Source organism: Callorhinchus milii, unplaced genomic scaffold, assembly GCF_018977255.1.
Source record: "Callorhinchus milii isolate IMCB2004 unplaced genomic scaffold, IMCB_Cmil_1.0 Scaffold3, whole genome shotgun sequence".
Taxonomy (NCBI): domain Eukaryota; kingdom Metazoa; phylum Chordata; class Chondrichthyes; order Chimaeriformes; family Callorhinchidae; genus Callorhinchus; species Callorhinchus milii.
The window spans coordinates 65,218,459-65,243,429 of NW_024704744.1; the positions used below are offsets into that span (position 1 = coordinate 65,218,459).

At 39.0% G+C, this 24,971-nt stretch overlaps 1 protein-coding gene across 2 annotated transcripts in view; it reads left to right on the forward strand.

The window, feature by feature from the left end:
• mei4 (meiosis-specific, MEI4 homolog (S. cerevisiae)) overlaps positions 1-24,971 on the forward strand; it is a 94,055-nt gene that overhangs the window by 7,289 nt on the left and 61,795 nt on the right. For both annotated transcript variants that reach the window (XM_042332696.1, XM_042332697.1), the window contains exon 3: positions 2,936-3,537. In XM_042332696.1, the coding sequence (XP_042188630.1) occupies positions 2,936-3,537 (602 nt within the window). The remainder of the gene's footprint in view (positions 1-2,935; positions 3,538-24,971) is intronic.

Genomic DNA, 24,971 nt, shown 5'->3' on the forward strand with positions numbered 1-24,971 from the left:
GAGAAGCAGAAATGCCACAAACCAGAAGCGCACACAAGAGCTGAAACGAGCAGTGAAAGTCAAAGACCTTAATCTTAAAAAATGTAGCAGAATATTTGTAGTTCAGTTGAGGCTTGCATTTCTTTTAGCCTGTGCCCTCTTTTTAACTGAAACATGCGTGCTCTGAAGTGTGTAAAATGAAGGCAGGAGCCTTTTTTATCATTGGATAGTGAAAATGTTTATTTCTATTGTACAAAAATATAGTTGAGAGGACTAGACTTGTTTGCCAGTTGGGTTACCCAACTACTAGTGTGATTATTTATGTAATTGATAACCAATTAAAAGAATTCCAGGACAGTTAGGCCTTTGTCAATTGATCATTATTGGAATGTGTTATGTCATTCCAATAAAATTCCAGGGTTTCAGGTGATGTAAATCACAAATGGGAAGGCTTTGCACTTAAATTTCGTTTGAGAATCTTCAATTGAACAAGTATGTATGTTTAGCCCACAAGTTAGCCAGCAGTGGGGTTCTTTCAGTTTGTGCACTCATGAAGTTCTGATACAGATACAGAGTTTTATAGATAGCAAGACAGTGAGTGTATGCGCGGGGGTGTACAGAGAAAGGCTATCTGTGTATGCCTGTGTACAACAACTGACAAATGAAAGAGAATAAACTGACACTGTAGGGGATGGAGGGAAGGACTTGTACTGTGGAGATGACGAGCAAATGGGGGGAGAGAAGGACAGGCACTGTGTTAGGAACATTATGGGCCAAACAGCTTCATCTGTAAACAATGTATAATCTATGAATAACACAATAATATTCTATGTATGAACACAAGTGTGTTGTGTAGATCATACTCACAAGTGGAGCAAATTGCATATTAATGGCTTTCTATTAAGCATCATGTTCTAACCACAAATGCTTGTATAAAATATTGTAGTGGCAGAATACTTTAATTTTCTCCAATCTGAATTTAATTTCTGCTTTTGTAAGTGCAGAAGACAGTTGGATAACTTTCATACGTTTACATAAAATGGATTTATCTCTCTGGAGCTGTTTTCTGCCTCTTTGAAAATTCAATTAGTGATTTATTTATGGCCAGCTGCACTTCATTTACAGCTTCATCAACATTCAACATTTAAATACCACAAGTGCATAAATTCATATTACCATTAGATTATGGCTTTCAAATGTATTGGCAACAAATGTTTTACAGGGTGAATGGCAGATGGTTGAAATGTACTGTGACCATTTCAAAATATATATTCAGAGCATTATCTGAGGCAGTTCTGGGGACTGAGGAAATTATGTGGCCATTTGCCAGACAGATGGATGGACTAAGTGGTCGCTTTGTTACAGATAGGATAGCAAACATATAGGGACAGAACTTTGATTTCTTTAAGCCATCAAAAAAGGACTACAAAATTTTGCTAGGATTTTAAGATATGTTGTGTTATTTTGCTCCCGGGCGGGGTGAAATGTTAGGCCAGTTTCATTACTCCATACGCCTCTGTTTACTTCGCAGTAAGCAGGAACCCGGTTGTTAGTTGATTGGGAAATCGCTTTCTGGGGGTAGTAATCCCTTGAAAAACAACTTTGGTCACTTAATCCACGAATGTTTGTGGGACATTGCTGTACACAATTGACTGCCGCGTTTTGCCCACAAAATACACAATCAATCCGTTTTACAATATATAGCACCAGGCTCTGAGACCCCATCACTCCCACCCTCGCCCGACTCCACTGGCTCCCCATCCCCTAGAGGATCGAGTTCAAGATCCTCGTCCTCACCTTTAAGGCCATCCATGGCCTTGTCCCCTCCCATCTCTCTGACCTGCTGACTCTCTACCAACTCTCTCCGTTCAGCGGGCTCCGAGCTGCTCCATGTCTCCTGCCCGACCCGCCTTACCATTGGTGGCCGGGTTTTCAGCCCCTCTGCCCCCACACTCTGGAACTGCATCCCATGGTCCCTTCGCCTCGCTTCCTCCCTTGCCTCCTTCAAGGTCGGTCTCAAGACCCTTCTCTTCGACCGTGCCTTTGGTCTCCTTCCCACCTCTCTGCCTTCCCTCACCCCTACACTACCCTTCCCCCATGTTCGGGCCCCGACACCTGACTGTTCAGCGGTTTGGGACGTCCTCCTGATGTGAAAGGCGCCCTATAAATGCAATTTTGTTGTTGTTGTATATTCTGACGCGCTTTGAGTTGTCTCAATGACGTGATAAGACACTATATCAAATTCAAGTATTATTATAAAACCAGTCAACAACAACAACTTGCATTTATATATAGCGGCCCTCGCACAGGGTAACATCCCAGAGCCCTTGGGATTCATTCACGTCAGGCCATTTTGTGAGACATTGTTATGTGCTGCTACATTTTCCTACAAATCCACAGTCACTATTTCAGTAAATCTGTGCAGTAAAAGAACTTATTACTCTCTAGTACCTTGTCTTAGCGGTGATTCTTCACACGTAATCTTGTAAGAAGGATAAAATCGCAGAACTTCGTTGGAGAAGATTCACTTTACTTTTTTAAAATCAGCTCTATGGTAATGTTGCCACCAGGTTAAGTGAAGATTAAAAAGTAAAGGTTTAATCTTTGAGCAGACTCACTGGTGAGTCTGCTGTTCTATATATTCAATAATGTGTATTGTGCGTGGCATGAAATGACCTGTGTTTCTTATATTGTTTGTCTATTCACTAAGTGGATCTAGATACCCAATTATTGCAACAACAATTTGCATTTATATAACGCCCTTAATGCCCGGGGTACGGGATTGCAATTTGTAGACCGCAATAGAATAATTTCATTGATAAGGGAAAGGAAAGGGTGCAGCTGGACCCCAGTTCCAAATAACACTTACTGTAGTTGTTTGACTAATAATATCAGTTGCCCTTTGAGAGTAGTTTGCATCCATTTAAATTTAAGTGTTTGCTGTATTATATTTCAGGAGATAAATCTGTTTCCAGTTTGGAAACTCCATGTCAAGATTCTCTGATCTCCAAGAATGATTTTTGTCATCTAGAAGATTCTGGTTGTGATCTAACTAATGGACAAGGATCTGCTGATACTCAAGACCTCTTAGTTAATCATGGCCTGGGACATCTTAATGCTTATCTGTTAACTGGTAAAGAGGCTATGGTATCACCCGATGCCACATTGATATCTGCTGGATCAAACCCTGCCAAAAAGGAAGAATCACAAGAGAAAGAAAAAATGCTCCGTCTTCACACACAGTTTCTACAGAGCTTAATAAGAATTAAAAAGCTAACAGCCGATAGAACTCTGACAGCAGCATCATTGCTTCCAGGCAGTGATTGCTCGGTAGTGACAGATTCTGTCTCACAGGTTGCTGAGAGTTTGCTTGCTTTTTGTCAGAAGCCTAGATATCCACTGTCAGCTTCTTTGCTGATGGAAGTAACACAGACTTTGGTCTGTCTGATGGATGATGCTACATTGCCAAAGATGGTTCTTGCGCATTGCATGAAGAGGGTGGAGGAGCTCATGAAGAAGTTCATAAAAGTCCTTTTGGTCAACTCAGAGGTAAATAGGGTAAGTACACTTTAATTAGGTAAGTTCCTCTTTATGAAGATTTAGACTTTCAAGTACACTAAATTTTGTTCCATATTTTTGTATATATTTTTGTATTTATGGACATCTATCTAATGGAGCTTCTTGTTATGAGTAGGAGCTTATACCTGAATGGGAAAGCAGTAAACCTCACATAAGTTGTATCCGTTGGGACCATACATTTAATATAACTTATGCAAAATATGAATTATGTCAAACTTGCATGGAATATAAACTCTTGAATGGGATTTGGGCAGATGTACGACTTGGGTGATTATACGATTTAGACAGATTGAGTTGTTTATGCAAATTTTACTTTAATCGTGACAAAGCATAATTTAAAATTTGCCCTATTGTATCTTGCATTTTAGTTAAAATTATATTTGAATTAAAGCAGGAGCTATAAGTTGGTTTCAGAACCAAATAATTTAATTTTAGATGACAGGTCCTTAAGGCCTTATGGCCAACCAAAATGCACCAGACTCCTTTCCAATCGGGGTGCTAAGTACCTTTATTTAACTGTTTAAAGTTACCAGGTTTCCAGTTTATTTAGTGTATTTGTGTAAATTATTTTTGTGAAACCCCAAATGTCACCTAGCCCTCACCTAAAAGACCATTTTATCTTAAAAATTAAGAATGCGAAATTGTGGGAAATTCTGAAATTCACTATTAATTTGGAGGTTGGTTGTTTCTAACAGCTCTGGAAAACCAGCTTCCAAATTATAAATTAATTTAAAAAGGCTGTAATCTTACATTTTAAGACAAAATAGTCTTTCAGGCCAAGGCAAGGTGGACTTGGAGGTTTCTAGTCTAATGGATCAATTTTGGGCTGGAAGTTGTTAGGAGGAAATAAAGTTTCCCCTTGATTATCAGGAATATACATAGTTAGATTTCATGGCTCCATTTATAAGGTCCACAAAATAAAAACTTGGATATTTTTAAATGTATCTTACAATGTATTTTGGAGAAAATGTGGAGACCTATAGCTTAGTGGTTAGAGCACTTGTTTCATAAGCAAGAGGACCTGGGTTTGATTCCTGAGAAAAGCGAAACATTGGGCAAGTTTCCTTACTCCACACACTTTTGTTTACCCAGGAATAAGTAGGAACCCAGTTGTTCATCGATTGGTGTATTACTTTTCTGGGGGTTTTAATCCCTTCCCCCAAATTTTTAAAATACTAATAATGATTTGGTCACTCAATCCACGACCATTTGTGGGATACTGCTGTGCGCGTTTCGCCCATAAAATATAGTCAATTCACTTTACAATATAATCTGTGAAGCGCTTTGCAAAATCTCGAAGACATGTTAAGGCGCTATATAGGGACGATAACCGTCAGTGTAGTTGAAGAGGACATCGGAGTCCTCTAGCTCAGTGGTTAGAGCACTTGCTTTGCAAGTGAGAGACCTGAGTTCAATTCCAGGTCAGGGCGAAACCTTGGGCAAGTTTCCTTACTCCACACAGAGCCTAATAATAATCCCTCCAAAACCAAAAACAATAATAAATTGGTCATTTTCAATCTACGACTGTTTGTGGGACATTGCTGTGCGTATTGGCAGCCGCGTTCGCCCACAAATATGCAGTCAATTCACTTTACAGTGTGTTCTGTGAAGCGCTTTGGGACGTCCTCCCAACGTGAAAAGCGCTATATCAAAGGCAAGGATTAATGTTCATGTCTGATCACAAAGCTCTTATGTGAACCAATTTGAAGTGATATAATTAATGCAGGTATGGAACTTCATAAAACTTAAATTTCACGAATAATTGAAGTTTCATTTTGATTTGATAGTAAAATCTGTTGCAAAATCTACAAGAAAGTTGTGCTTCTACAATTGCAGTGACTAGGTTATCGCTGAATGAGTATTTAATTTTAATCAGGAAGAATGCTAGATTTCATATTGTGTTGTATGTGAATTTCCATCTAATAGCTATTTCTAATAGACTTTATTCAATTGAAATTATCATTATTTATGTATTTATTGTATTTAAGTGTTTGCCTTGGCCATAGCAGCTAGAAAATGCTTCTCCTTTCCTGTTTCCCCTGTGAATGTATTTTATTTCCCAGCAAGTTCTGGATAAGCAAGAGTCCTTAACACGATGCAATAAACATGAATGTAAGGTGAAGTCATTCAGAATTATTTACAGTCTAGGCATTTGGATTTTATGTCTGAATATATTGAAGAAATGCAGCCTCTTACTAGTTTTGAATCTGTAACATCTAGTTTGTTGCCTACATTAGATGGCTTTGTTCAATTTACTTCATATTTAACATTTTTATTCTTATCCTTTATTGCAATATTTTGATTATCAGTAGTGGAGATTGTAAGTGAGTTGTGAAAATATCTATTAACCTTGGTAGCAAAAGGAGTGGAGAAATTTAGATTAGAAACAAGGAACATATAAATAATAATTGGTACAAAAAATGGTGCAGTATGTACCTAAATGTGGATGAGTGCGAGAAGTAGTATTACATCTCTCCTATTTATTCATGCTATTCATGCTCCTATTTATAATGTTACAGTATGCCGCCTTTAAGTTATGGGAAATATTTAAACACTGCAGAGTAATGCTACCCTTTAAGTTGACATGCCTATATAATTACCTTAACCAATCCAGCAATTCATTTTTATTCATAGCCTGGAACATAGACTGACTGGAAAGCTGCAGTGTTTTTTTTTAATTTAACTTTAAAATCTGGCAAGGTAGGTTAGCTTAGATGTCTTACACACTGAAGTGAAACAAACTTATTCATTAATTATACTCCACACATTTCGGACAAGGCCCTGATCAAAGTGACAGATTAATATCTACTGGGACCCGCACATATCACACTGAGAAAAGTGTTATTGCTGGACACACAGAAGATCGATGTCTTTGTCTTAACTGCCGAACAAAGAGCTATAAAGCCATATTTTTCTTGCTCTGCCGAACCGGTGAAATATATTTTGACCAAGTACACATTTTCTGCAGTGACATTACATTTTGCTGACTTTTTAGATTGAAAATCAATTAGGACCTGGAGCAGCAGAGAGAACTTGCTCAACTACAAAGTGCTTAATTTTGTTCTTGAGCTGCATGATTGCTACTCTCTGACACTTGATGAGTGGCATAGTAATATCTACTAGTAAAACTGCTTTAAAGGTACTGTATCTCACAGGATAACCACATACATGTGAGACTTTTTTTGCAGTCAATCAATGGACCTGGAATCAAGGATAGAAGTGAAAAAATGGATTTGGTGTAATAATTCCTTCAAAATAAATTTTAAAATAATTGGTCACTCAATCCATGACTGTTTGTGGGACACTGCTGTGTGCAATTGGCAGCCTTGTTTTGCCCACAAAATATACAGTCAATTCACTTTACAGTATATTCTGTGAAGCACTTTGAACCGTCTCAAAGATTTAATAAGGAGCTATATCAAAGGCAAGGATTATTATCTGGGTAAATGTGGATGTTTGTAAGAGACTACTTTCCCTGCCCACCCCCCCAAGACCCCAAACTTGTTTTCTTCTTCCTAAAACAATGCTGGGGAACAGTTCCACTGGGGATGACTGGCCTCCAATACCTCGCAATATGGCTATTTTTCTAACAAATAATTCTCTGCCATTTCTGGCACCTCCATATGATCCAACCACTAATGGACCATTCCCTCCATGACTCCCTGGTTCATTCCTCCATCACCACCAATAGTTGCTCTCCTCGCCCTGGCATCTTCCCATACCAGCGCAGGAGATGTAATACCTGCCCTTTCACCTTTTCCCATACCCCAAACAGGTCCAGGGCCCCAAACACAGTTTTCAAGTGAGAAGTGATTTGCGTGTACTACCACCAATGTAGTTTACTGCATTTGCTGCTCTGGTGTGGTCTCCTCTACATTGGGGAGACGAAATGCAAATTGGGTGACCGATCCATCACCCCAGTTCTTGCCAGTCTCCACTGGCTCCCTGTTTCAGGACAGATCAATTTCAGGATCTTCACTCTCACTTATAAATCTGTTCACACCCCAACAACTCACTATCTCCAATCTGCTCACTTCCCACTCTCCCTGCTGCCTTCACTTGGGCGAAGCTCTCACGGCTCTGCTGCATTTCCCTCATCCTCCCCGCTCCATAATTGCCGGCCATGATTTCAGCCACGCAAGTATTGGTGGCATCAGCATCCACGGTCAGGAACCTAGGTGTCTTGTTCAACCCTCAACTGTCATTTCTCCCCCATATCCATGCCATAACCCTCTCTGCCTTCTCCCACCTCCGCAACATTGCCTGACTCTGCCACTGCCTCACCCCTCAGGCCGCTGAAACCCTTATACATGCCTTCATTACACCTTGGCTCAACTATGCCAACTCCCTGCTTGTCGGCCTTCCCTACTCTTCCCTCAACAAGCTGCAGATCATCCAGAACTCAGCAGCTCGTGTCCTGTCCAGCACCATGACTAAAGGCATGGTCGAAGAGGAAGATCTCGAGATGAGCCTTGAAGGAGATAAGGGAGGGGATGACGTGGAGGGGCTCCAGAATGGAGTTTCATGGGTGGGGGAGGAAAGATTGAAGACCTGACTGCCGATGGTGGAGCAGGCAGGGCGGGGGCCATGGTGCATGCCAGTGACTACTGAGTAGAGGGAACAGACTGGTTGGTAAAGTTTAGTAGGTCACAGGTAGCTGAGGAGAAAGACCTTGGAGCACTTTAAAAGTGAGGATGGGGATCTTGAACTCAGTCCTCTGGGGGATGGGGAGCCAGAGAAGCAGGGTGAGGATGGGGGCGATCAGCTCATGGAGCTTAGTGTGGGAGAAGACACGAGCCACAGTATTCTGAATAATCTGCCGCTTATGGAGGGAAGAGAAAAGCTGAACACCCCACTTTCCTGCTGGGCATTAAGCCACTCCACTGATAAGCGCTTCATGATGCTATCCCTGTGAAGGACGCTATATAAATGCAAGTTTTGGTTGCAGTCAACATATGTCATTCTAAAAACTACAAATGAATGGATCTCTTTGAGTAATCATATTTTAGGAGTTCTTACATACATATTGTAGATACATACTTCAGAATGGCATTGCTAATGTGAATTAAATGTTTCAGTTCATAAAATTGTAAATATTAATCAGAACTCTGCAGCTAGTGTCTTCTCCCGCACCAGGCTCCGGGAACCTATCATCCTCGTTCTTGCCTGGCTTCACTGGCTCCCCATTCCTCAGAGAATCGAGTACAAAACCCTCGTTCTTACCTTCAAGGCCCTCCACGGTCTTGCTCCCCCCATCTCTCTGACCTCATAACCTCATATTAGCCTGTCCACTCTCTCGGCTCAGTAGACACCGACCTGCTTCAGGTCCCCCGCACTTTCCGCCCCACTGTTGGCGGTCGGGCATTCAGTATCTCTGCCCTTACACTCTGGAACTCTATCCTGCAATCCCTCCGCCACACCCTCTCTCTTCAAGTCCTGTCTGAAGAACTTCCTCTTCGACCGTGCCTTCTGCCATCCCCCCACCCCAATCCCCCCTGCCTTCCTCCCCTACTGACCCCAGCTCCGGTCCAAAACCCCTGATTGTCCAGCACCCTGAGACGTCTTTCCGACATGAAGGGTGCTACACAAGTGTCATTTGTTGTTGTTGAATCAGATGAAATTGTCAGTGGCCCAGTGTTTAACCTAAACCTTTAACTGAAATTGAGTCACTATTTGCCTGGGGGAGATCTGTTAAAGTAATTGTGTGAAACTTTCTGAACCACATGTCATTTCCTTCAGAAAGTAAATTAATATTTGGCATGATAATATATACAATGCTCCAACAGTGACAAACTTTACTTATAAAGCTTACAGCACAGATGGAGACCATTCAACTCATCAAATCTATATTGGTGCCAGTTTTTCCACTGGAGCTTGAGGTTATGGTCAAGTACTAATTTCCTGCTCTTTTCCCATACCTTTTTATATTATTTCTTTTCAAGTACTAATATAATTCCCTTTTATACCTTGTTTTGTTCTCAGCTTTATTGGAATTTGCGTCAAAACACTTTTAAAATGTCTCCTGACAGTTATAGGGAAATCTTGTTACAGCACAATCGGTTGAGTCTGATGACACAGAAGCGATATTATAATGAGGCATGGAAAAAATGGCCAACTTTTGCAAATTTACATTTTTTATGACTTTTCATTGGTTGCATAAAATGGATGTTTCAAGTTTTTAACTCAACATAATGTTTCGTCTTTCAACTCAACATCTCCTTCCAACTTGCCATCATCTTTTAATTCATTATCTCCTTTCGTAGAAACTAAAGTGCACTTGTACAATTTGAGTTCCTGTGTACAACAAGTACAAAGGAAGCATGTGTTCCAAAAATGACACCGTCATTGGGGTTTCATGGCCCTGTATTAACTGACTTGGGTGATATGTTATTCTTTGAAACAGTGAAAGTGACAGAATTATATACCTTGAGTTATACAAAATAGGTTAAAATGAATATCCCATGAAGGGAAAATTAATGTGCTTCATTAAAATTATGCAATGGCAAAATCATCCCAGTATATTCAAGGAATATGGAAGACTAGATAATCTAAGACTGTTTTTCTCCTTAGAGGATAAGTAGCCTGCTTCTCTGATGGTAGTGAATTTCTCTTCTTCTGATAGGGAAGAAATTGAATTATTGAAATTATGAAAAATGCTGATAAGCTTATCAATTTTCAGGGATCAATTTGCACGTCTCTCATCACTTGACGGGACCTTTTATTTCAATCCCTAAATAAGAGCATTACAGAGGTGAGGACAGAAGAAAATCTTATTGGACCTATCAAGTCTGCTCCTTCTTTAGGCCATGCAAAAGTTCGCACAGTGTAGGTAGACAAAAATACATTACTTTCTAAACTGCATTCTTTTCTGTTTAGCTCTTAATGCCCGCAATTGCCATTCAAAGTGCAGCATACAGCAATGCATTTAACAGTCAGAAGGAGCCCAGTGTTAAAAGATGTCAGAAATATATTCATCGAAGAATTGGTGAGCTGGACAGTGAGAGGTTTGCACCTGAGCTGGGGTTGGAATCAAGGGAGTTTGAGGGCAATGTGAGTGGAAAGATGACTGAAGGCGTGTGTATATAATTCCAATTGAAAGAAAATGTGTAAAACAACTAAATGCATACATTACTGCAGCAAAGAATTACAGAGAATTTAGCAAAACTAGTTATGCGTTTCATTTTAGATATGACGCAGATGTTTAATTTTGCTTTCCAGAATTTCTAAAACACTGATAGACTCTATATAATATCAATAATTATAAATTATAGATTATAAATAACTAGTTTACAATATGAGCATAAGTTGGCATTTTCTATAATGGTAACATGGGGCATCACTTAAATTCCTTTATGTTAAATTTCAGTAGAGATTGGAATAAAATGTTCAAAATTGGCTAAGGCAAAATAAAATTATGTAGTCAGCTCTTATACACTTGCTGACTACTACTGAAGAAAGCAATTTTTATTTTGTGATTATCTGATTGCATTTGAACTTGTGACACACTCATTGACGGTTCAAAGTCAGTGACTGATAGTTTGTCAATTGAAACTGACAGCTTGTGGGGAAGTAACCTATCTATTCCAACAGAATGGTTTATGGTCTGATTTATACTTTAAACAGACATTTATTTGGTAGATCTACACACAGTCATAGAATGGTGATGCCTTAAATATACAGTATATGTAGAAGAACAAATCAGCAATTTCACTCTATTTTGGCAAAATATCTGTATTGTTTTATATTGTTATGCAAAAAGATATGTATTTTAAGAATGGAGGAAAGGGTGTTTAATGATTTTTTTAAACAATCAGTGAAGATATTGTTATTCATTGTCTAAGAATTATTGCCACATTTAACTGAGTCCTGTAGCTCAGTGGTTAGAGCACTCGCTTTGCAAGTGAGAGACCGGAGTTCAATTCCAGGCAGAGGGCGAAACCTTGGGCAAGTTTCCTTACTCCACACGCCTAATAATAATCCCTCCAAAAAACAATAATAAATTGGTCATTTTCAATCCATAACTGTTTGTGGGACATTGCTGTGCGCAATTGGCTGCCGCGTTCGCCCACAAATATACAGTCAATTCACTTTACAGTGTGTTCTGTGAAGCGCTTTGGGACGTCTAGAAAATGTGAAAAGCGCTATATCAAATGCAAGGATTATTATTATTATTATTAACTGCTAATAATTTTCTAGGAGTATAAATCCTTCATGTGTATTGCAGCAAAATTAATTCTCATTGAAAATGGTTTTATAAGTTTAAATGATTCATTAAATGAGGTTACCTATAGGTACAAGTGCTTATTACATGGTAAATCTGATAATGCTGCATTTTTGGGAGGGGGGGAAATTTGTAAGCTCCAAAGAACCTGGCAAAAGGAGACTACATGTGCAAGTAATATTGGTGCAATTTGTGATCCATAAAAATAATTTCATAAAATGGGGTAATCCTATTCAGACACATTCAACATGAATGATGTATTATTTGGTATATGGCGTTCTGCAGATGTTAAATCTAGGTCCCGTCTGATAGTTCAGATGGATATTAAACAACAACAACAACAAGATTCCATTTATAGATCTTATAAATTATATTAAATTTATATTAAATTTATATTAAAGATCTTAAGCAGATTTTTCCTGGTGTCCTGACCAACAATCCCTCAAATAAAAAAAATGGTCATTTATTTCATGGCTGTTTGTGGGCCATTGCTGTGTGGCAATCGAGAATTGTGAGAAGGAAATTAGTTGATAATATCTTGTAAAGCATTTGATTTTCTTGTCAGACATAATTTTGCCTAGTGAATGGGGAACCTTCTGGAAGGTCCTCACCTTTCTTGAATCGCAGCTCGAACTGATTGATCCTGTTTTTGTGAACAGGCGTTGTCCAAGTTGAGTGATTTTACAACTGAAACAGGAGTGCTCTGAGTCGCCCTGAGACAGGCAAATGACTATGCTTTCCCCCATCGGGCAACTTGATGTGCAAGCGAGTCAGCTTCATAATTTTCGTAGTGAAAAGAAAACCTGGAATGCACTTTACAAACCAAAGGAGATTGGGATAGGGCTGAGGATAAAGAACAAATATATCAGAACAACGAGGCATCCATGAGAAAAGCGCCATCAGTGGAGGTGAACTCATTCGCCATCCAAAAGGGGAGATGTTCAGTTAGCCTGTTACAAACCCAAGAGGAGTTTAAAGATAAAATCAGGAATGGAAAATAATAATAATAATAATAATCCTTGCATTTGATATAGCACTTTTCACGTCTTCTGGACGTCCCAAAGCGCTTCACAGAATATACTGTAAAGTGAATTGACTGCATATTTGTGGGCGAACGCGGCAGCCAATTGCGCACAGCAGTGTCCCACAAACAGTCGTGGATTGAAAATGACCAATTTATTTTTTTTTTGGAGGGATTATTATTAGGCGTGTGGAGTAAGGAAACTTGCCCAAGGTTTCGCCCTGCCTGGAATTGAACTCAGGTCTCTCGCTTGCAAAGCGAGTGCTCTAACCACTGAGCTACAGGACTCCACAAAAAGGGGATCCAAGTGGGGGAGAGGACAAATCCTATATGTGGCTCTCAGGCGATGTAAAAGCTGGAGCTGTTGATGAAAACCTGCACAAAATCTGAAAAGCTAAGGTCAGAGTGTACGGGAAGAAAGAGAGGGAGGGGAAGATGAGGACATTCATGAGGGTTGTCATGGAATACAGACTTTCAGGACAAAGCTTTGTCAACTGTTCCTAAAGGACGTTATAATCGCTCTTTAAATTGCTTGCCTTCCGTTGCTCTAACCGTTTATTTCATACTGGATCTCTTTTAATTGTGCTTGACCTTCCCCTGTCCTTTCCCATGTATTGCAAACATTCTCTGGGGTGCCAAATTGTAGACTCAAATTGTCAATATATTGTATTTAATTGAAATCAAATTGTTAACTTGGAAAGTTATGAGTTGTTTGTGTTATTTGGAATCGCAAGAAAATCAGGCTCACACAAGCTGGTATACAGAAGAACCAGGTCACAAATCTGGTTCGTCTCAGTCTGTGTGATACCGCATTACCAGGGTCTCTGTCTTTCTGTCTTTTATAGTCACTACACTGACTTGTAAGTATTTTGGGCTTATCAGAACACAAACAGGATCCACTGTACAGCACTAGGCAAGGCTGTTTCAGTGAAATATGCATAGAGGTCTTTGGAGTTTTTGTGTGGGGTACAAGATGCTTCCTTTTTCATCCTAGATCATCCAGAACTCTGCAGCCTGTGTCCTCTCCAGCGCCAGGCTCCACGACCCCATCACTCTCCCCCCCCCCCCCCCCCCCACCATTAGTGGGAAGGCCTTCAGCCACTCTGCCCCTACCCTCTGGAACTCCATCCCACAGGCCCTCTGCTTCGTCCTCTCCTTTATCTTCTTCAAGACCCGTCTCAAGACCCTCCTCTTCGACCATGCCTTTGGTCACCCACCTTTGCCCTCCACCCTCCCCGATCCCGATCCCAGCTCGAAACACTGATTGTCCAGTGCCTTGGGACGTCCTCCCGTGAAATGTGCTGTACAAATGTAGTTTTGTTGTTGTTGTATCATATAAATAAAATTGCCATTGACAAATTGCCCGATAACTCCCCCATTCAAACCCAATGCCCTTTTCTTGGTGTAAACTGTTGTTATTATGATAGTCAGTCAACAAATATGTGAACTAACTAATAATGTAGGTAAAGAAAGAAAAGTTATTGGAAGGGTTGTGATCCGGCTAAACATATAAATTGGCAAATGTTGCAACAAGTGTCAGTTCATGACGAGGCGGAATTAATTGACCATGAATAAATCAGATGGGAATGTGTGAAATATCTGAAAAAGAAAACTCTGCAATAAAGACTGGTTCTTTGGAATGAACAATTATGATTGAGTCATAATAAACAGATCTTTGAAAATTCAAAAGTTCATGTTGCTCTTTGAAGCATCGGGATTGTGGTCAAAAAAGTGCCGAGATTGTATCAGCCATGGTGTAGAAATTGAACGGCAAAGAGATCTGGAGTGATGATCATCAAGCAGATGAGATTGGGCTCACAGTTGAGATTATATTGAGGAAGAGAATTGAGAGTGGTCAATAGGGGAATTGAGATTAGACCCAGCATGGAAAATAAGAATTGGTATTTTATCTGAATGTATTTTATCTTTTATCTCAGGTAAAGGTTGCTATGTTTTTTCCCATATGCAGTATTTCCTTAAATGTTCTGTTTTCATTTATTTTCTTCTTCTTGCCTTGTTTTCCCCATCTTCTCTATTTCTGTGTTCTTAATTCAAGTCAATATATTGCCAACAGATATGCTACCTATGCCTTTTAACATTTTGAAAGCTGAATCTACTCTTTCAAGTCTTTTTTACAATTAAAATCTGTTCAGCTCTTTTTGTCTCTTATAATTTAAACTCCATTTATACTACACTTTTAGGTTTGATTGAGTGTGATTTGCTCTCCAAATGTAGTATCACGTTTTGAACTGAGAAATTGTCATTGATTTTATGTCCAGTTTTCACAAAAATCAAGTCAGTCGCAATCAAATCACTGTTAAATGCTCGGAGACGCTATCCTGCATGGAGAGCACTATACAGTGCAAGTTGTTGTTGTTGTCGTCTACGGAAAGTGGTGCATCATTCTGCTATTGCATGAAATGTCATACCGCTCTGTGGTGTATATAAGTTCTACAATTATTTTTAGACTCTTATACTTGGTAGTGATTGTGCTCATTTCATTGATATGCGGATCCAGTGCATACATTTCTAGATGATCTCCCAGCACAAGAGGCTTGAAATTTCACTAGACTTAGCCTATTATTATTTTATTTTAAAATTTAAAAATGCACAAAAAAGGAGAAAATCGTTAAAATGTGGTCTTAATTTGGAAGCAAGCTTTTTTTAAATAAATGTGAAAAAACAGCTTCCAAATTAAGTCTGAGTTTAATGATTTTCCACAATTTTATGCAATTTTTATATTTAAGGTGATGTAGTCTTAAATAGGACACTGCAGCCATTGGGCCTGAGGGACATGTTTCAGGATTAGAGGTGCTAGTTGTATTAGAAGTTGTTATTTTGGAATCTGTGGTGATAGATTGCATGTATACTTGTATAGGACAGAACAATGGTGGAGGATGACCAGACCTACTATCAGTACAACACTATGAGAATTACCAGAATAAAGACTAATGAAAATATCACTATTTTTAGTAACAACTGTGGAATGAAAATAGGAAATGTTTTCACCATAAGGATACTTATCCCTTCATTTTTTAACAGAAATTTAGAAAACATTAATTATTGATTGGATAGCAAAATCCTGTTTTTTTCAAATGGCTATTTGGTTGTTTAAAAGTTGGTGTCTAATGAGCTCAGCAGATGAGCTGATTGCTGACTCGGAAGGAGTGAGTCAGTCTGAAAGATTGTTTCCAGACCACTCTGTCCTTTCCATTTCCATTGAGAAGAATTCTATTTTAAAAATTTTAAAGCTCGAATATCAACAAAGCATTCAATAAGAAAAAAGTTATAATCTACTAAAAATAATCTGTATTTCTATCTCCTTCTGGAGAGAGTAGTTTTGGACTATTTTTGTGATAGTTGATGACTGGTTGAATTTATTAGGAGAAAATACTATTAATTCATTTTCATGTCAGTGCAGTTATATTATTCCTCAGAGGAAGGCTACAGCCTACAGTACTATGTTCTTCAATCTTTATTTAATATTTTATTCAATTCTCTAGGTTTTCAGGTTTTTTCAGCTCTCCCAAGCCACTTGTCTCGGTCATAGTTTAAAATGAAATGCGTGCAGATAAGCCGTATCTTGCTTATTGTATTTTTAAAAAGAAAAAGTCTAATACATTGTTGGAAGGCTCTGGTTTACTGGTGTGGGGATGGGAATAATGAATCTCAATGAGTAGTTCTTATAGTAATTTATTGTTGTAGTTGCGTTATACCATGAAGGGCTTTGAAAGTAAACTTGATCCTCTGGGGGATGGGGATCCAGTGAAGGCAGGTGCAGATGGGTGTGATCGGCTCATGGAGCTTGGAGGGGGAGAGAACACGAGCTGCAGAGTACTGAATAATCTGTATCTTGTGGAGGGAAGAGTTGGGGAATCTGGTAAACAGGGAATTAGTTTAGTCTTATCCAGTAGATCACACTACAAGACCAATTATAGATGGTCAAAAGTTAGTTATTGTAACCCAATTTCAAAATAAACCCCACCACCTCTCAACCTTAGAGATGACCTGGGTTGTAAATCACTGATACATGTATTCCGTCATTTTTTGTGAAAGCAGCATATAACCAGACTCTTTTTTAACCAAATAGTAGTATATCCCAGATTCTCTGAGATTTACTGCTCTTTCAAAGATCCAAATAACCTGTATTAATATACTTTGACCATAAAATACTTTCTTGCTCAGGCGCAAAAGTTGCCTGGCTATATCTGCTGTGGAATGTCATTGGATGTTTCATGAAGACAGGTTATGTAAATTCTTTACCTGACATTGTTTCGAATAAGATTGTGTTTCCAGTCCAGTGAACTTCATTTATTTCGCAATTTATTGGCAGCAGTCTATCGGCAAGAAAGGATAACCTCCTGAAGGGTGCTGTAGCTCTGCCTTGTCTGTCAAAATAGGTTGTTTTAGAACTGTAACCCTTTAATGTTTAGCTTTAATGTGGTTGAAGAAGGATGCAAGTCTAAACTTAAAGAGTGATACAATTCAAATCTCTGTCCCCCATCCTTCCACTGACTGTCTTTTGTCAGTCATCTCCAAAGTTGAGAGGTGGTGGGTTTTATTTTGAAATTGGGTCACGATAATTAACTTCTGATCATTTATAATTGGTCTTGTAGTGTGATCCATTACTGGATATGACTAAACTAATTCCCTATCAGTCAGTGTAGAGGAATGGGCACAGTAGTCAGCGATTTACAATTCCTCTTTTAAAAATCTGGCATTTTCATCCCCTCTGGTTAATTATTTTCATTTCACTTTTTAAGTTTAGAAATGCAACCCTTTTCAATCACATTGTGGCTAAGCATTAAAGTGTCACAATTCTAAAATGACTGATTTTGACATCATTTAATATGTTTTGTAAGTGCTTGTGGTTTCAGTAATTTGATCCTCAGTCCTATGGAGTGTGTGCTGCCTGGAAACATGGCTCAGGCTGCACCCAAGTGAAAACATGCAACTGCAATTCCTTCAGCTCAATCTCATTGCAAATGGTATCCCTATGATAGAGTGTCCATGATGTTGCTCGGGTGTTGGATATTGTTCATGGAAAGAGTTAGATGCATTCATATTGCACATCAATAAGAATCACATTTGCTTAGAATAAACGCTGCTTAATCGCATCCAACTGATACTGTAAAATATTCTAAGATTACGTAAACAGAAAGTATTCTGACTACATGTGCACTGAAGCTTGAGTTGCTTATTCTTTATATTGGAGTGTTTGTGTGTTATTATTCTATTGCTGTTTAGATTTCTGTGCCACTGCAGTTCTGTCCTCGCCTCATCCGCCCCACCATTGGCGGGCGGGCCTTCAGCCACTCTGCCCCCACCTGCTGGAACTCCATCCTGCAGTCCCTCTGCCTCGCCCCCTCCCTTGCCTCCTTCAAGACTTGTCTCAAGACGCTCCTCTTCGGCCGTGTCTTCGGCCACCCACGTTAATCCCCCGCCCTCCACCCTTTCCGATCCCGACCTCCAGCTCGGGTCCGAAACACTGATTGTCCAGCGCCTTGGGACGTCCTCCTGACGTCCTCCTGACAAGAAAGGCGCTATACAAATGTAATTTTGTTGTTGTTATTGTGATAGAGAAGACTGGAGAACACAGCCAGCATGAACTGTTATCAAATCAAATGATTGGAGCTAAAGTGCGATTATTCGAAGTGCTCAGTCATGGGGTTTTAATCCACTAGATGGTGAAGGGTAACAGCATACCTGCTTATATAATTTGGGTAGAAGAGCAACAACTACTGTATTCACATTTACAGGAGAATAAAAAAAATAATTTATTTTGGAATATTCCCAACTGAGTCAATGGGGCAAAGCACATAATGGATTGGATCATAGATTTCTCTGGCATAATTAATAAACCACCCACTCATCACATTATGGAGTGACATGTGGCTTTGACTGCGGCTCTGGCTGCAAACTTTACGGTGTTTAGGAAAGTGTCAGTGTTGCTACTGCCCTCGGCACTCGAATGAGTACCTTGAAAGAGAATATAAACATCTTATCTGCAGGGAATCCCATGTATGTTATGCCAACTTGCAAGATCTTGGCTCTCATCCGAGACCACGTAACTAACATCTGTTGAGCAATGATTACACAAGAGGCACCCTGCTAGTGACTTTCTTCCATGCTGATGCAGCAGCTCTATTATGCGCTCTATTTATTGTTTTCTATGATTTTGTCAATTTATGATTCCCTTTAGTGATTCCCTCTTTATTCAGGTCTTTTCAACCTTCGGATTAATGTTCTCTATGACCAACTCTAAATGTTTATATCTACTGAGTTCCACAAAGCCTTAAAGAACTGTGATAGGTTTATCATGCATGACCTCCCTCCCATTAAGCCAAACTGAGTCTCTCTTACAGTTACATGTGAAAATGTGGCATGTGAAAATGTGGATTTCTTAGTGTGTCTGAAGCTATTTTTGCAGTCGGGCTAGTAGTAATGTGTCATCAGAGGATGCTTAAAAATATGACCTAGGTCCTAGAGGAATTTAACAAAAATAAATCGGCCAGATGATCAGCAGCCGTGGAAGGAATTTAGAATTGCTTTAGGCGGACTAAAATTTAGACATTCCAGTCTGAGAAGGACACCTTGTCTTAGGGAATGGTAATATTGTATTTTGATGCAGAATTCAGCCAACTATCTTCTTCTCTGATTAATTGTATTAAATGTCTGCATACTGTAAGAATCCATTTGGTAATACAGTATTTGAGAGATTTTGATTTTTTTGCAATAAAGGTACTAGTAATGGTAATAATTAATTCTTAGATTTGGTATAGTGCCTTTCATGTCGGGAGGTTTCCTAAGAATTAAGTATATTCTACAGAATATACTGCAAACTATAGTGGCTTTGTGTTTTGTGTGAGAATGAGATAGCTAATTTGTGCACAGCAATGCCCACAAACAGCCAAGGAGTGATGACCAATTTTTTGGGGGGGATTGGCCAGGATACTAGTAGAGAGAAACTCTTTTCTCTTTTCAAATAGTGCCATGGGATCTTTCACATCCACATGTACAGGCAGATGGGGTTTTGGTTTGATGTTCTCATCCGAAGGATGGCAGCTCCAACACTTCAGCACACCCCACCACTGCATTGGAGTGTCAGTTTAGACTATATGAGTTCCTAATCCTGACGTAGGGCTTGAATGCACAGCTTTCTGATTCAGAGGCGAGAGTGCTGCCAGATTGACACAGACTACATACTAAAGTAAATGCATTAAAAATATTGCTCTGAATATGTAGCGAGCTGCAACATGGCATGCAATTCCTTCCACACAACTGAGTCTGTCTTTCCAGTCAGGCATGAGAAACCAATATGAGTCCCAAATCAACAACAAGAACAACTTACTTTTGTATAGCAGCCTTCACGCCGATTCTGTCTCAGAGCCCTTAAAACTAGTTCCTGCTCTAAATTATTATAATAATAATCTTTGCATTTGATACAGCGCCTTATCATGACTTTGAGAGATCTCAAATTGCTTCACATAGTATACTGTAAAGTGAATTGACTGTGTATTTTGTGGGTGAAATATTAGCTGTGGAGTCCGGTAGCTCAGTGGTTAGAACACTCGCCTTGCAAGCGAGAGACCTGGGTTTGATTCCAGCCAGGGCGAAACCTTGGGCAAGTTTCCTTACTCCACATACCTGATAATAATCCATCAAGAAAAAAACAATAATTTCAATCCACAATTGTTTGTGGGCCACTCCTGTGCGCAATTGGCTGCTCTGTTTCACCCACAAATATACAGTCAATTCACTTTACATACAGTACATTCTTGAGCGCTTTGAGTGGTCTAGAAGATTTGAAAAGCGCTTTAGTAAATGCAAGAATTATTATTGTTATTTGGTTTGAAAATAAATTATTCCCCGTCACTCCACGTTTAATTATTGTACCTTTCAGAATATCAAATCAATCTATAAAGTGTATCATTGTATTTTGTTAAAATAGCCAGTGACTGCAAGTTCTTTCCGATAAATCTCCAATACATGTGACTGTGACAGATGTTTACAACTCACATTTTTAGCCCGTTACTCATAAATATAAAGAACTAGCCTGTACCCATTGCAGCTTCGCTTGCAATCAAAGGATCCAATATGGAATGTAGATTGACACACACACAGACATTTCATCTTGGTCCATACTCATCTGGGAGGACCGCTGTGGGAGGACTCCTTTTGGGAGGACTCAGTGGGAGGACTCGGCGCTTTAAAAGTGTAATGTTGTTGTTGTTGCCGTGGCTTAGCTTCGTCTGTGTTCTTTATTTTGTACCCGCCGCTTGGCTACGTGTGTGCTCTGTGACACATGATGCCACAGTGCCACGGTCAGCCAGCGCGGCACCAGGCCTAACTGCACTATGCAAAACTGAAAATAACTCACGAATGATAGGAAATGCCCGTACACAAATATGCCCATATCACTCTCAGATACAAGACCTTTCCGATGAGGTATAAATCATATCGCTACTTCAGTCATTTATTGAGATCCTTCTTGAAGCGCACACAGACATTATTAGTATAAGATAAGAGCTGCATATCCTGTGTTTAGTTTGCAGTAATTCCTCTTAGCAGTTTCATTTAACCTTTAGAAATGAATAGGGCTGCATTATTGAAAACAAATGGAAGCCTTAATATAGAATGAAAGGTAAGCTGCAATAGAAACAAGTACAAATCAGCATGATTATCCTGAGCTTTTTTTTAGTATTATCTGTGTCTTAATAGAGGTCATCTAACAGAACAAGTGGGATCAATAATGCACATCCTGTGCCACTCTAAGGCTGCTTTAATTTTAAGAAGAGATTTAAAATGAGATCAGTTTAAAAACATAAAAAATGCAAGGCGAAAAAAGACGAAGGTCCATCTGGTTCGACTTTCACCTTCCTGGCGGTCAAATGCATATATGTCCCAAACTAACTATGGGCTATAGCTTAGTAGCACTAGTAATTTGTTTGAATTGGGTATGTACAAAATTGGAAATCTCACTTAAAATTGTCGCTTATTTTCTTAAAAGAAACAGCTATAAAAGTAGGACAGGGAATTAAATTGTTGATCCCAACTCATCCCACTAATTGCCCTTAAATGAAAGTGTAGATACTGAACAGAAACACTGGGTATTCATGGTCATTAGAACTTGTTTGTATTGGTATTTAGGGCTCGCAGTTACTGGTAATTAGGCTGAATTGATTACATATTTTATACGTCTTGCACCTAATGGAGAGGAGACTTTTAATTTGGGCAATATTAAACCTCAGGCCCCAGAGTTAAAGTGGCAGTGCAAGAAACAACCATATGTGAACTCTTGTTCATTTATTGCTATTTCAAGTTGGTAAGACAGCATCTATCTGGGCATGTTAACCTTATTTCCTCAAAGTGCACTTGCTCAATAAAAGTTAATGTACTGTATATTTCTGGGATTAATGAGAAACTAGGTTTGGAAAACTGATGAACCAGAGGTGAATGAAGGCCTTTGAATGAATTTGTTAATGCAACCTTTGGATAAATTGCCACATAATCCAGTGGAGCTGAAAATGCATTGTGATCAACCTAGTGATAATTGCAATAAAACTGCTGTAAACCTGGCACTTGGCATATGAGCTCCAGTAATCATATATATTCTGCAGCCATCCCATGTGCATATCAATATGATTCTGCTGTATTTAGTGTATTAACATGGAAACAGAAAATACTTTGTATTATTAAATGAGAATTAAAACTGTGTAATACAGTAATTTCAAAATGACTTTATAATAATAATAATCCTTATTTGATATAGCGCTTTTCACATCTTTTTGACATCTCAAAGCGCTTCACAGAATATGCTGTAAAGTGAATCGACTGTAAGGAAACTTGCCCAAGGTTTCGCCCTGCCTGGAATTGAACTCAGGTATCTCGCTGGCCTGGAAGCTTGTCTGGGATTGTCTGTGCACAGCAAAGAGCAGACTTCCGCAGAGTGGAATGTAAAACATATAATACCTCTTATTTTTTTTAAAAATCATATACAACTTTTTAAAACTTTAGTTTATTCCATTTGATGTTTTTAGTGAAGTGTGCACTGGAATTTTATTTGAAATCAATTCTTGACACCATACTGTGTTCTCTGAGCTGCATTCAGAAGCTTTATCAAGCAATCTAACACATTATGCTAATGCATTTGAATTTTCTTTTGATGCAAATTTGGTTAGACATATTCACTTTGTAGCGATTCATTGTTGAGTGGTTTATAAATCCACTTTGTGGAGTTGCATTGCATTTGTAATAGAACTGTGTAGCACCAAGCTACTATATTTCCTGCTGCGAATGAAAATGAAGAAAAACTTTCAAAAATCTAACTGACATACTGAACTCTGCAGGGAAAAAGTGGCTTTTTAACTAGAATTGAACCATAGCCAACATATCATTTTCTTCTACACAATTGATTATTTGGGAAGAAAACTAGATGCAGTGGAGCAGAGCCTGTAGTGGTTTGTAAACCGATATCTGGTAATTGTAACCTCAGCATATACTACTGTAAATGGACAGCTGCAACTTCTACAAGCGCCAGTGGGAATATGCTGAATATCACTCTCCAGGTTATAATTGCCCCTGACACGATTTCTGAAGTGGGCTTATTAATGTGATCTGTCTGTCTGGCAAAAGGGTTCCTTTGTGTTATTTGTCATTGTCTAATGGTGTACACTGAAAAATGCCTATGAGAGAAGTAGAGTTATAAAATACAATGATTTGTGCAAATGATGAGGCTATAAAAATGAGAGATGTGGACTGCAGCTGTTCAGAGTTGAATAATGTAGGTTGCAATGTTAATGTAAGACTCTGGAATCATATTTTATTACCCAAGAAGTTGGACATGATTTCATGAAGTTTACATTCTTGTTCAATTGCCTTTCTCAGGAGATTAAAAAGTGGGTTATAGTTCACATTAGTGCAATAATATGATGTCTGTGGAAAGAATGGAATAGATGGACTGAATAGCTTTTCTCATTCCTCATTCGTGGAGTCGTGTATCTCAGTGGTTAGAGCACTTGCCTTGCAAGCGAGAGAACTGAGTTCAATTCCCGACAAGACGAAATGTTGGGCAAGTTTCCTTACTCCACAAGCCTCTGTTTACCTAACAGTAAGTAGGAACCCGTTGTTAGTCAATTAGCGAATTGCGTGGCAGGGGGAATAATTCCTTACCTTTTTTAAATTGGACCCTCAATCCATGACTGTTTGTGAGACGCTGCTGTGAGCAATTGGCTGCCGTGTTTCGCCCACAAATTAACGGTCAATTCACTTTACAGTATATTCTGTGAAGCACTTTGAGACGTCGAGAAGACGTGAAATGCGCTATATCAAATGCAAGGATTATTATTATTATTACAGTATGTTCTGTGAAGCGCTTTGAGACATCTTGAAGATGCGATAAGGCGGTATAGCAAATGCAAGGATTATTATTGTTATTAATATTCTGTGTTTTGTGTATTCTTTATATAGGTAGAGAAGCCAGTGTGTTCTTTGCATTTGTGTTACGAAGGCAGCAATCTCAAATTAAGTTGACTGTTTAGTTTAACTCACCTATCTTTTCTATTTTATTAATTTGTCAGTCAATACTGTTTTATTCAAACAACCTGTAATGTATGAATTTGTTCTGTGGCCAAAATGGATTTTCCTCTACTTCAGGAATACTTCATGGCTGTTTGTAGGACATTGTTGTGTATAAATTGGCTGCCTACAAATTTACAGTCACTATGCTTTCCAATAAATCCTTTAGAAAGTGTGGTTACTAATGATGAAACATTTGCTTTAAATTCCATCCAATACCCAGCAGAGAAATGGGATACCATTTGTATGATGGCAAACCAAGTGTGTTATAATCAACATGCATTCAGTGCCTAATTCCTTCCCCCAGTGAAATTCTAGCTCACCAAACAACATTCTCGTTGTGCTCTCTTACAATTCATCACATTTAGTCAGAAACATGTATATTCTCAGCAGATGTTTGATAATGTGATGAGCCACATATCAAATGAAAGGATTGTTTTTATTATTACCGGACAACAAAACTTTTGGGGGAAGGGACACCTTCTGGTGAAGTAACCTTCAGGTTAGAGTGCCACTAACTGAGCCAAGGTAATACTTATGCAAGAGACTGAAAGTATAAGACAAAATCACTTGTCTGTTTGTCTATTTGTGCTG